The sequence below is a fragment of the Adiantum capillus-veneris genome, chromosome 29 (genome assembly GCF_014529385.1).
Source record: "Adiantum capillus-veneris isolate H3 chromosome 29, ASM1452938v2, whole genome shotgun sequence".
Classification (NCBI taxonomy): domain Eukaryota; kingdom Viridiplantae; phylum Streptophyta; class Polypodiopsida; order Polypodiales; family Pteridaceae; genus Adiantum; species Adiantum capillus-veneris.
This window is the reverse complement of record NC_140959.1, coordinates 129,894,475-129,908,459: the sequence shown is the minus strand read 5'-3', so window position 1 is coordinate 129,908,459 and position 13,985 is coordinate 129,894,475. Positions and strand designations below refer to the sequence as shown.

General features: G+C 40.1%; 1 protein-coding gene across 1 annotated transcript; it reads right to left on the bottom strand.

Annotated features, from left to right (window-relative positions):
- Positions 1-11,565: 11,565 nt before the first annotated feature.
- Positions 11,566-13,150, bottom strand: LOC147419923 (uncharacterized). The gene is made up of 3 exons (XM_086505631.1): positions 12,634-13,150; positions 12,007-12,180; positions 11,566-11,881 (listed from the first exon to the last, which is right to left on the bottom strand). Exons 1-3 carry the CDS (start codon positions 12,859-12,861, stop codon positions 11,792-11,794), a joined length of 492 nt encoding a protein of 163 aa, XP_086361757.1. The 5' UTR covers positions 12,862-13,150; the 3' UTR covers positions 11,566-11,791.
- Positions 13,151-13,985: the final 835 nt, after the last annotated feature.

Here is a 13,985-nt window from a genome sequence, read left to right as displayed (position 1 = left end):
TCGCATCCAAAACTAGGTGGTGCCCCAAATTTGTGTAGGGTTAGTTTGCGGGTTTGTGTGTGTGTTTGTTGTTTTTTCCAACCCCAACCTAATTGAGCAGCACGGGAGCCTGCAAGGGTGTTTAGAGGCCACTCTTCTTGTTGCCCGCCCCGGACCGCCTCACCAGGTTTTTGTCAAATTGGTGATCCAAATTCTATGGGCCTTTACAAAAGTTGTTTGTACACATGCATAGAGTATAGGGTATCAACCTCGGCCAGTTTTGAGTTGAGAGTAAATAATCGCGATTATTTACTTTAGGCCCAAAATGAACACTTTTTTGGACTGTTTTCTTTGACAATCTTTTTATGAGCTATTTTAAGCCTGTAAGTCAAGTCAAATCTTAATTTGGCCTAAAATGTCAAGAAAAAGTAAATAATCTGAGTTTTTGCAAACTCTTGAAATTTTCACCTCAATGTGTCCTTGAGCTTACCCACTGGTTTGTACAACTTTTAAACCATACTCTCCAGTCGGATCGAGTGGTTGACAGTCTTTTGGTGCTATTTATAGCTGTAGACCTAAAATTTGGCAACTTCACTTAACAACTCACAATTGATTCTTTGGGAGAGAGCAATGTGATGGATCCCACCTCCGGATTCTACTGACCCTACTCCTAGGTCCTACTGCAATGGGGTTGTGAAGAGTGTCCACAAACACTCGTTTTCTTGTTTTTTATGGTTTTCTCAACTTTGATCTTAAGACTTGTCTCGTCCATCAATCATTCTCAAAACCCTAATATAATCTATAATTCTACAATCCTAAAGGCACTCAACAAGTACGATTACTTCCAAGCTACCTCTACACAGCAAAAGACGACAATCTTAAGCTATGCAGTTTTAAAAAGAAAGTTTCTACTCTAGTAGGAGATCCTAGAGGAAGTTAAAGGATAACTTCACAAGGCGCTTGTGTTTTTTCCTAGTTTAGGTCTCTTCAATCCCTGATAGCAGCGGCGCCAAATGTGGGACGGATGTCTAACCTCACTCCTATCTTATTGTAGATAAAGCAAGAACCACGAATAGATTGTCAATCCATGGGACGATGCTGACTCGACTAGTGCATAGAGGCTACAAGAGGTTGTCAATCTCTTGGAAAAAACAAACAATTCGCATTTAACTCAAGCTACACTCAAATGATTGAAATCACCAAATGTTAAAACTAGGTTGGTAACCTAACAGGACATAAAAGTGTCCTTTCAGGGTTTTGAAAAAAACCTCCAAAACCATAGTAGATCCACTCATTTTGTAAATTTCTTTCATGAGGTTATAGTTCAAGGCCTACTACACATGGAAAAAATAAGAAACTTGTAAAATTTCTCATCTTTTGGTCAGACCAAGCCTCCAAAGCTGATGGACCAGTACATTTTCATCAAAACAGTCATTTCTTACATTTTGTTGCATAAAAATAAGATTAGGGATTTTTGTAGTACTTGAGATAAATTCCCTAGTTAACTTCAATGGGTTGGTGATCAGAACATATTATTGCTTCTCACTCAGTATTTTTTGTTTTGCCAAAAGAAATAGGTACAAAAAAGTTGAATTATTACCATTCTGCGAACCTATCATCAAAGTTTCTATAGCCACGCTCAATACAAATAATATATGCATGTTTTCTTAGTTTCCTATTGGCCTTTAGGTTCATAAGGAGCCATGGAACATGTCAAAAGCATGATACATCTTTTACCAAGGTGAATCTTGGGGACAAAGATGAAGTTCTAAATACAGCAAACATGAAAAAACTGGGTTCAACATTATGAGCTGTAGAATCCCATAGAAACTATTCAATATCTACCCAAATTTGATCCTTATGACTAGATATGGTTACTACCTGCAAAATTCATATAGTTGTCGCAAGAAAATAGAAATATTGAGAAAGCTATACTTGATATACTAGAATGTTTTATTTTCTTGTATAATTGAAAAAATCAACCATCATTTTGTACTATGAAAAATAGGGTATTAGGTGCCCCAAAAATCAAGGAATATTAGCTTTATGTTACAATATGCCACATAGAAAATCAAAACTGCATTTGGATATCATGAAAGCCACCAAAAAAATCATAAAACAGCTTAAATTGGCTAAAAAACAGGATTTGACAATTTTTGTAATTTAGTCATAACTTACAACATTAACATATATATCTCCCTAGAAGCATCAAGACATATTGAGGACTACTAAAGATAGTTCTCTAGCATTATAGACCTCACAAAACATGATTTTTAGAGTGGTATAGTTACCAAAAGTTGAAAAAAGCCAAAAACAGGACCCGTTTTTTTACACAGTTTAGGTTGCGAAATGTTGTGCAAGGACAAGATTAAAGATGAAATTGATATTCCAAAAAAATGTCGAGTTTTTTTCAGCTTATGAGCCAACTTTCTAGATAGATAGCACCTCAAAATCCATTTTGAAACTCTTGACATAATTCAAGCAAAATGGTCACTTAACAAGACATAAAAGTGTCCCATTACCAACCTAGTGTTAATCGCTCATCGGCAAACAAATTACATTCGTTATAGCATCAAATGACATCCAAAGGTAATAAAATTTCTAGGACATGTTTATAATACCTAAGCACACATGCTTATGGTCTCAAATCCCACTTTAGGTCAAGTGTAAAAATCACGATTATTAACAGTAGTGGATGTTTGACCTAGTCATTTTCAACCCAGAATGCATTTAAATGCTTCGCAATGATGCCCCAATACCCTACCTATATTTAGTTTTTGATTTTAAAGCTTAAATTTTTACTTATGATGACATTAGGTCGCGGGTCGGCGATGTCAAAAGCTACGAAATACTGTGAAATGCTTATGTCAATGTGTAGAGCTCTTACCCGGTTGCAATGCAACATACACGACTGCAATGTGACAACCGAGGAGAGAGTAGGAAGCGCGAGAAGGAGAGAAGTGAGCACCATTATCTCACGCTGTGTATTTCATTATCCAAAACTTAGTAATAACTTACAAAAACTGGCTTTTATACCGTAGCCAAGGTTTTTGGTGGTCAAAACTAATAATCAGGGAACTGTAACCCAAAGACAGCTTGATACAATCTAGAATCTTGTAGCTCCGGCTCATCAATTACAAGGTTTATCCAAAAAATAGAAGTTACAATATTCCCGATTCATCAAAATAATAAATGTTTTTACAATGAGAGCTCCAAAAAATGGTATCTGAGTTAGCTTGTTGCTAACATCCACACACAAGATGTGGCCCAAATGTTTTTAGATAGGAGTGGCTCTCCCTCCCACCTCCTCTTGGGGAGCCAAACAAAGCCAAGAACCTGAGGATCCGTTGCATCTTTTTACTCATGAGTTGGTGTTGTGGGTGGCAGACACCTTGACCAATCTTGTGGCAACGAGTCGGAGTCGTCAATGTGGTTTGGCTCCCCAAAATAGCCTACTCAGTTTGCTCTCCATTATCCATGGATTGCATCTTTGTGCTTGTGAGTTGGTGTTGTGGGTGGCAGACACTGTGACCAGTCTTATGGCAGAGGGTCGGAGTCGTGAATGTGGCTTGGCTCCCCAAAACAGCCTGCTCAGTTTGCTCTCCATTGTCCAGGGATTGCAATTGAACTCAAGAATCTTGTTTTTGGTGAAGGACCCTCACCAGTCCAATGATGGAGTGTTCAAACCCCCCCTCCCCCCCCCCCTTTGTGGCATGCTTGCTATATTGGGTTCAATATTCTCTGTGTTGGATCCTCCTATGAGAGGGGGCTTCCTATGGCAACATGTTTTCTCCTTGCGGCACTCATACATGATCTTATAGAATGTTGCAGTAATTATATGCTCTAAGTTTGGCTAGTGGCTCCCATAATAGCCAATGTACTCAAGTGTTCGGTTATGTAATTGATTATGTCTCTCATAGTTGTCAATGTATGTCTTGTTATCTTGATGCCCTAGCTTGGAATATTGAGCAAGGCCCATGATGTAAATTTTCTGGTTACTAATACAATCACTCACTATTGTGAGTTATGCCCAAAAAACAAAAGGCCCTTTCAAATTATTCCTTTGTTTCCATTATAAAAAAAATATTTCTTAGGTTTTTTGTTTAATTCGCTTTCATCACTCTTAACCTCATGCCAAACATACAACTAAATGTATACATCCTTGTAAGATGACGAAAGAGTATCAAAGCCATGCCTTGAATCATTATGATGGTGTTTTTCCATGGACTTGAGATCTCAACATGCTTTCTGGGCGTTTTATTCTAAGAACAAGATTTCTTGCAAAATCAATAATTATAATACTCCATTCTGACCTACAATATTGAAATGGTGTTTATAATACTCCATTCGGACCTGCAATATTAAAATGCGGTTTTCATTGTCAATCAAATAAATTTATGCAAGAAAATAAAGAAACTATTTGCGAGGTCTATTATTATTATGCCTAAATTTTGATCTTGTAAGTTAAAATTGTCTAATTATGATTGGGATTTCTCATTTTTTATCAAGAAATTATATGCAATTTTCCCACTTGAGTAGACTTATGGAACTCTAAATCACAAGTTAAGATGCTTTAAGAAAGATCTCCCCACTAAACAAGTAATGAAGTAAGCATTGGTAAGAGTCAAGGTGGCAGACAGTCATGTGGAACATGTAGCACCCAAAATGGTTGCATGGAATGAAGGTTTTCTTATTGAAGGTGCTATGGGGAGCCCTATTGTCATGCCAAGGGTAGGACTATAGAAGGGCACGGCCCTGGCCAAGGGCCGATAGATACACATGCGGTATAGGGGCTATATATAGGAGGGACAAGGTCCTATATATAGGTATGGTTGGGTGGTTATTGGCATGTCTATCTCCCTATGCCCTTTCTCTGGTATCAGAGCACAGGGGAGAGCAACCATGGAGGGGAGGGGAAGGAGATTTGCATGGCTTTTCTCTTTCTCTCATGCGAGAGCAAGGCCTCTCTTCTCTCATGCGAGTTTTCTCTCTCTCTCAGGCCGGAACGGAGGAGGAGACCGTGCTTGCATGCTAAACCATGCAAAGGTCAAGGTCAAGATTGACATGAAAACACGGGCACTGCGGGCATGACCGCTTAATCAGGGTCGAAGAAGAAGCAAGGACTAACCGTGTGCATGGGGCCTTGGCAAGGAGAAGCTCACAGGGTCGAGGTGCGGGAAATCCTCGCGGGCGGGCTCAACAGGGTCGCAGGGGTAGTAGGAGCTTGTTTCAACACAGGCTCAAAGCTTGGCATGCAACCCTTTGCTCATCCTCGCGTGTTATGCCTCATGCGTTGCTTCTACCGCCACCATGGCTTTGCAGAAACAAAGCTCGATTAAAAAAACAAACTTTTGTGACTGGCCGCCCTAATTTTGGGGCACCCCCACCCAATTAAGGGTTGAAGCCCACGACTAGGGTCGGAAAGGCTATCCATAGCCAGTCGACATGCAAACTCGACCTGGTTTTTGGGGTTTTTTGGGCAATTTTCTCACATCCCTCCACTTTCACAACCCCAAAACAAAGACAACAGCAAAGACGATATTGGTATTGATTTGAGGCTCATAAATGCATTGATCGGCAAGGCTACAACTTACCATGGTAGGGAACATGGTTACAAATACAACCAAATCCTTGAGTATAGCGAGATTCAGCAGCAGTAGGGAACATCTGCACGGATACGAAAAGCTTAGCATGCATGTTCATGCATCATGCAAAAGATCGACGGCACGGCAAGTTGAGTCGCATGATCAACAAGGTATGCATAGATTTTCCGTTTGTTTGGGAAATGTTTCAGAATGCTGCATAGTTATATTTCATGCAACAGAGATGAGCACACTTTAAGCACCCCAAGCACAAACACGGCTTGTGACAGTTATTTGACGCATTCAAATTTTGTTGCCTACATTATTGGCAAGGGGCAATTACTAGTTGCAAGCCCGCATCAAGCACGTCTTGAGTACACCCAGTCTTGATCAAAAGCATGGCTTCTACTGAGTTCCTTGATAGAGCACGCCCATCAATGGTTCAAGTTTTCTCCAAAGGCAAGGCAAACCGGCAATGTTTCAGCATCTCAAGGAGACAATCACGGCCTATTACTAGACTTGTGACAGGGGGCAAAGGTGTTTGGCATGGCTGATCATTTGTTCTAGATTGAGACACTAATTGTTTCAAGTTTTGGATTTGAATTTTTCCTAAGAACATGGTTCCTAGGGAAAGTTTGTCCGAGTTTTCAACTGCTCACGAAAAACCTATACGCTTAAGGACAACAGTAGTCACGCTAAGCAAGTACGCATACATACTTTCTCAATCCAGTGTACAAGTAGATACATGCTCGACAAGGTCGACTCTCTTTGCTATGACATCTGTCGCCAATAGCGTTTGTTGGCAATGAGGCCAGATGTAATTATATGACGAAGGCTTCCATTTCTGCATCTTGCATTGAGACTCCCCACGTTTGACATATGCTATGAGCACAAAAAAAAAGGGAAGGACTAATGTGTTTGCAGATTATTTCATTACGTACCAGATGGGTGTATAGGATACACTAGGGCGTATATGCATAGGCGACAACTCTCGCTCGCAAAGCAGATATGGGTATGAGCTAGTTTGGAAGGAGTTTTTTCTTCCATATTTCATGATAACTGGTGGTAGTCGGATGACCAGATTAGCCAAGTTCTAGTTTTTCTTGTTTTTTTTCCTTTCTCCATGTTTACACTTTACTTGGTACCTATTGTCGTTGTGCCAAGCAAAGTGCTTTGACAATTTTACACGGAAGTTTTATACGAAGCAAGGAACTTATGGTTTTGGCTCTCACGTTTGAGGCCATGACTCTCGCCAAGGGCTTAAAACTCTGTATGCAAGGCATGCTGGCTAGGTGGGTTCAACTCTACCGCCTCATGAAATATGCTTCCGCTATCCCACTCACAACTCTATTAAAGACAAGATAAGTTTGGGATTGTTTAACATGATTTTTGGTTGCTGTCATAACCTAAATATAGGGCTTCTTTCATAGGCAAAGTTCCATTTTTAAGTCATTGTTGTAAAGTCATGACCCCATACATGGTAAGTAGGTCAAGCTGTGACTTCTGTTTTCTATTACCTCTCTTGATGCGAGCATTATACAGGTAGATTGTTGCATGCTTACAGGATAAGCTGCAAGTCAGGAATAAGATGTGTAAGAGCACACAGACTGGGCACCCACTCTAGAAATTTACAAAATGTTCCTCATTCCAACATGCTCTTCTTGTCTCTCCTTCTCTCTCTCTCTTTTGAAGAATAAGGAAAACTTTCTAAGAAGCTCTTTGATACATGTTTTTCTTGTGAGTCAGTTTGAGCCAAGGTGCTCTAATGCTCAGCTAGAACTTGGCCAAGATGCCATTCACATTAGTCTTCATGGGTTCATCGATTGAACACTAATTGCCATAAGGGCTACGAGCCACACATAGGCTGGTTAAGAGCCATTGTTAGATCTTGGGTAAGACCCAACTATTCGCATTCATTAGGTGATTGTTCTTAAGATCTAACAGATCTGCCCGATAGAGTACACATTGAATACATCGACTTTTATGGACAATCAAGAGTCTTGTCATTACGGATGTTTTGGGTGTCATTTTTGCACTACATGTTTTTAGTGCGGCGCTCAAGTTGAGTTTTTTGATAATCTTAAACTCAGATCTGTTGATCTATACCAAGATTCTAGAGGCAGCAAACAGTTGAGACAACATGGTTGTCCATAAGAGTTAGACATTTCACTTGTGTGGATCTCCTGTCCTCTCTATAGCACTACGAGTGTCTATGGAAGCACAGTTTTGGGGTAAGACCCAGCAGGTGATTACTAAGTCACTCCATCGGCATTCAAGATCACATTTTGATCTATCACAGTTGCACTTTCAAGGAAATACGTCCACAATCTACCCAGGGTAGTGGACAAATCCAATGATTTTTGTACACGGTCAACTATGTTAGTTATTGTTAACTGCTACTCGTGCTGTTTCTCTCACAGGTCAGGCCAAGGGGTTTGACTATACAGATTCTAACCAACGGGTTTGGATTGCGAAGGTAGCACCCAGGGTTTCCATTGCAATGTTGCTTATTTTTTCATTTTTCCATTAGTGCTCCTATGCATTTAAACATGGATAAGTGGAATTTAAGGTCAACCTTCAGGTACGCATCTAATTTGGTTTTGTTTCTTTTTTGTTTGTTTTTTTCCACGTCGGACACGCACACTATTTTATCATCCAATTTTTCTCTTAAGAGAAATGACACGGTCATATAAGAGCCAAGCCATTTGGGTTGTACTGTCCAAAATCAGTTTCTGCATTGTGCAGTTATAGATCCAGTTGTAGGGTTTTATTTGGCACATGTTGTCACACGGGATACAACATGGTCTAGGAACTCAAGGAGTTCGGTTTAGCCAGTGTGGAACAAGGCTAATGAGGGTCCCTCTCACTCGTGTCATAGAGTGTTTGCAGTTACCTTTACACACAAGTACATCTTGTACTTGAAAAATGTTCTTTTTTCAGACATTCTTACATGAGACATATTTTACATGTGGAGGATATGAGTCTCTGGGACTGACACTGGCACCCACTATTTCAAGTATGTGTCACGACAAAGTCCCTAGGTGCTAGTCCAATCTATTTTCTGGACCATTTTCAACACGACGTATCAGGAGCAATTTCAATATCCAGAAACTGTCGGATACTTAGAATGATTTGTTAAGGTAAAAGTGCTGCTAAAAAACATTTCAGATGGTTGTTTTACATATAGAAAGGCTATGAGTTGTTAATGAAAGAGTTTCATTGTTTGTACCTATAAGTGATCATTGTTTCACCTTCTATTATGATTCAAACATTTCAGCAAGGCTTGCAAATGATTGCAGCTGAAAGTATTTAGTTTCTTTTCAGAACTATTTACATTCCTCTTTAATGTGTGCTAGGCGCATTGGCAAGGATGATCATGGATATACATGTTCGGATCTGTTTTTTGCTAAATGTATGCACACTAGGTGTTATAGACCGTAATGTTTAGCAAAGGCTGATTTGGAACGGCATGCATATTCATCATGTTGTTGCTTATGAAGCATTTTGCACTCTGTGTGCAGTATCTCTATGAGATTACTTTTGGGTCTACTAATCACCAATAGAGGTCATGGCTCATTTTGGGTGTTTATGGATTTTTCAAGTTAACCACGATGGTTATTCTAGACATTTTTGATTTCTCAGCAATGTTATACGATATTGTGATTCCCATTTACCAGTCATCCGGGACAACTGTCTGTAAACCATGGGGAAAATATACCTGAGTATTGTCAGTTATCCAAGGGGATAGGAAAATTACAAAGTGTAATCTTGTGCTAAAGGATATGCAAGTGTGTACATTAGCACCACGCAATCCAATTAATAAGCATTTATTGCTCTACTTGGAGTTTTCTTACCATCAGATAAAGCATGCTTGCGATTAGGTTTAGTCTCTTCATGTTTACTTGGATGATGAGTTATGTAAGCAAGTTAATTTCATGGAAAGTGAAAAGCGGCACTCTTTCAGGTACATATTTGTTGTGATAACTCGTTTAAGCATGCTCATGTGCATTCTAAATGGAGTCTACACACTAGATGGTTCTAAAAGGACAACAATGTGCAAAATCACGATGTTACTCTTGATTTCATTGAACCTCCTATTTGATCAAACAAACAGTTGGATCCATGACGGATACCACTTTGGAAAACATTAGTGTTCTTATGAAGATCCTACCACTTTTGTTTTCGCGAACGAAAACGCTTCTCCAAGGGGGGAGTAATGTCATGCCAAGGGTAGGACTATAGAAGGGCACGGCCCTGGCCAAGGGCCTATAGATACACATGTGGTACAGGGGCTATATACAGGAGGACCAAGGGTCTATATATAGGTATGGTTGGGTGGTTATTGGCATGTTTATCTCCCTATGCCCTTTCACCTACCAATTGGGGTGAAGATCTGCATCAGGGGGATTGTTCTGAGCAGATGCTCGCAATGCAGAATATATTTTGAAGATCTCCTCCACCTTTTCAAGGAATGCCTGACAGTATGTACCCTTGCACGAAAGATTTGCAAGTGGGTCCAAAAGACCTAGAAAATAGGATTTTCAAGAACAATCTCTTCTTGGGAGGGAAAGTGTTTATGAGCCATGCTCTACTCATCATGACTCCTAATTGTGAGATTTTTCAACTTTAAGCATGTTTGGAAGGCAAAGATTTGCTAAGTTCACAGGGATAATCCAAGAAAGCAAGTGGACTATCATTGCCATTGGGAAACACATGGACCTTGATGAGTGGAAAATGACCTTGGGTGCCATAATGACTGATCTGAATGGGTATTGATGAGGACCCATCCATCATCATTGGGGTGGCTCCCCTTCAGCCGATGTATTTATGATCATATGATGATTTCATGGCTTGTAATGAACATGGCAGGAATTTGGAATTCTATCTCTTTGTTAATATAATCTACTCACCACTGTGTGTTTTGGAGACAAAAAAAGATTCTTTAAGAAAGCAACGGATTTAATTTTATTGTGGTATGTTTGGCTTTCTAAAACAAGCCTTATAAAAGGAGTGAGGTAAGCCTCGAGGGGTTCACTATGTATAAAATATGTATATCGTGTGTGTTCAAGGACTATTTTTAAAACTTCTTATGTGTGAAGTTTCAAAAAATAAAATACTTTTTTTTTCTATTTAGTCTGTAATTTTTTTTTCATTTAATAGTACCCTTCTGTATGTGAAAATGTGATTAAAATAAAATTTAATGGCCCCTTCTGTTGCACTCACATGATAGTCACATAATTATTAAATGACACCCCCCCCCCCCCGAGAGATAAGCAATGCTCTAAAAAAGTGTTCCTTAGCTTAGCCTTGATACGGTTGAAAATTGGAGATAATTAATTGAGAAAATAGAAAAACGAAAAAAATCCGAGTGAGATTTGACATAAAATAGTGTAAAAATGGCAAAAAAAGATATTATGGACACTCTACTTTCAATGATTGCCTTGGGATTCCTATATGTTTCATTAAAAGGGTTTTCTTGAACATTCGAACATTTAATCACTTTTTACTATGGACCTGCATCTCCAAGTGAAGTTTTAAAATCTTCTTTGTTTCTTAATCGTTTGAGAGCTTAGCATTGACTTCCTTTCCATTTTCATGTTTTAACATGGTAGCATGAGTCTTCACCCCTTGTTAGAAGACTACTATTGTGGCATGTTATGGACCTTACCACCTCAAGGATGGTTTGGTCTCACAAAAAACATGTAATGATAGTTCATGAACTTAGAGTTAATTGTTTTTTTTTAAAGTTACAAGAAACAATTGTTCACGAGTTAACATAAGGACTAATTGTTTCTCTTAGAGTTACAAAAAATATAAAATATAGAAGGCTTTTTATTTCAAATAGTTTAAATTCTGATATGTGAAAGATACTTTTATTATAAAGATATCTCAAAAAAAATCTATAGTTTTACATATAGTGACCCTTCATGTTTTATAAGTTTTATTTTTTATAAAAATCTACAAACGCACTAAATGGGAAAAAAAAAAAGTGATCTCACGTACAGGAGACAACACGGCAACTCATTTCTTTACAATTTAAAAGGATAGTACAGAATTAATGCAAGTGAAAAGATAAGACTAGTACAAGAAATGCAAGGCCTTTTGAGGGGAATTGGAGGGAATGGCAGGCACTTTAGAAGAAAGGTAAAAATGGTAGGAGATCACAATGGTGACTTATATCCTACCATATATGTGTTTTAGAATGTTCAATAATTGGGTGGGGGCACTGCTTAGAAGTGTAATCCATGCATGTTCACATGCTTCACAATCTTGTCTTCCAGATCTTCAGGCGCCAACGTCCAACAATTCTCATTCGCTACCTGCGAAATTGCTCATGAATTGAAATAACTCTGACATGCTCACGATTAAATCACAGTCACAACTGTTCCTTAATATGGTCACCTTTAATTAGAGGCCTAATGTTAATTGCTCTTAAGGACTTTACCTTGAACACAAAGTCTGCATTGATGACATTCTCTCCCACTGACACCATGTTGGCATTGGTGATGTCGAGTTCAAGAGCCTCCAGAGCCCGTACCAGCTGCAACGACACTCCGGAGCTCTTCTGGCACGAGACCTTCAGGTGAAATTCGTGCTCTGTAAGCCTAGAAACGCTCAGCTGCCAAGCAAGTATTTTCCCCTTCTCAGCTTCAAAGTCATGCAAGAAGTGACTACTTGCAGATGCATGCAGACTGGGACTCTTGCCTCACCTAATTGAAGTGAAGGCCATTAATTTCTGCTGATGCTTAAAGAGAGACAATTATAGGTAGCTGGGGCTGCCGGAGTGTGCAACAGCGTGCACACACGTGGACTCGCGCGCGCTCGTGCACACGCACACGCACAGAGTGAAATGAAGGGGTAAGGGGCACACACCTCTAGTAGCTCGAAGAGTGGAGATGAGCTCTCATCTTGAGCTTCTGAAGAGGTACTACAACTGAAGAGGCCTGCGCATTCCTCTTCAGAAAGATGATCATCGACAGTATGTGCTTCTGCAGATACTGTCGACAAGCCAACCAGATGGCCATACATGCAGCGCACAGAGTGAAATGAAGGGGCAAGTGCAGGCACATACCTCTAGTAGCTTGAAGGTGGGACATGAGCTCTCATCTTCACCCTCTAAAGTAGCTGTACTCTGCATGTTGACGCCTGCGGATTCCTCTTCAGGAATAAATTCTGCTTCTGCCGTTGGGTCTGAATATTGCAAGCAAGCGATATCATTCTGAGTTTTTTCGATGCGCTTCTCCAGGTGCTTGGCATACTTGATTAGATCCACCAGCACGGAGTCGTTCATGTGATCCATCGCCCGACTTTGCGCGGTTGTGGGTTGCTGGAAGAGAGAGACGAGAGAGAAGAAGATGCCGGAAGTTATATGTCGTTCGTGTCCATCTGCTTCTTCTGTAGACAGATGCTCGCTTCAGGCTTAGAGGTGCTCGCTTCAGGCTTAGAAGTAGCGAAATTTTCAGATTTACCGCTTTTTCTTCCTGTCTCCTTGGTTTCAAACAGGCTGGCTCTATGCTAAGCCGAGAGTGCAGAGTGTGTGTGTTTGTGTGTGTGTGTGTGTGAGAGAGAGAGAGAGAGATGTGTCAACAAACAACTAACTACGAGAGCAGTCACGCCAGATACTGAATGAGACCTCTTTCTAGTCATGCTAGATATTTAAAATAGCAATTTTTTCAAACATAAATAAATGTGAAACATCTCTACCTTTTCTTGTGTACCTTATCAAGTATGTGCTACTTTTCAATGGAATCAAGGGAGATTCCATCAAAATGAAATGGGTTGAAAGGTGGAATGGTGAGAAAAGTGAAACTCACATGCAACCCATTCTACATGCAAGCAAGCATCCCCCCCCTCTCTTTCTCTGTATGTTTGTGAAGTACTCGACCTCGCTCGTGAGGGGGTTCTGTTATGAAGATTTTGGTAGCCCTCAGCATTGTGCTGTGGCTCTACTTGCACAAACCATAAGGAAGCTTAGGCTGAGAACCAAGGCTAAGGGGCCCAGGGGATCAAAGCCAAAGTCCCTAGGAAGGCTTCCATCGTGACATTCAAGGGGGAGTGCTATCGAGAAGCCACAAAGTCCTATCATTTGTGACGTTGCTAGAGGAGCACACATCAGATGCCAACAGCCTTGCAAATGCAATCACAAACCCTCAGATTCTTTTGGGCACCCACAAGCCTATTCTCTCTCTCTCTCTCTCTCTCTCTCTCTCTCTCTCTCTCTCTCTCTCTCTGTGCAATTGCTCCATTGCCATAATAGAGACACGTGGGGAGGAGATGGAGAAGGTGAGCGTTGTAGGAGTTGTTTGAGGAGACGAAGGGGTTGAGGGAATCTTGTTACTATTGAATACTTTTTAAAACAACTTAGTATGTAGGGTAAAGGAGCCACTTTAGAGATGTTTTGTGAAAAGCTAATCATTTTTAATT

Bases quoted from the DNA above. Each gene is read 5' to 3' on its own strand.
- LOC147419923 (XM_086505631.1), bottom strand. From the start codon at position 12,861: ATGGATCACATGAACGACTCCGTGCTGGTGGATCTAATCAAGTATGCC. The intron at 12,181-12,633 runs GTATGTGCCTGC...CTTGCTTGGCAG, and splicing joins CCACCTTCAAGCTACTAGAG to CTGAGCGTTTCTAGGCTTAC. The intron at 11,882-12,006 runs GTAAAGTCCTTA...GCAATTTCGCAG, and splicing joins ATGCAGACTTTGTGTTCAAG to GTAGCGAATGAGAATTGTTG.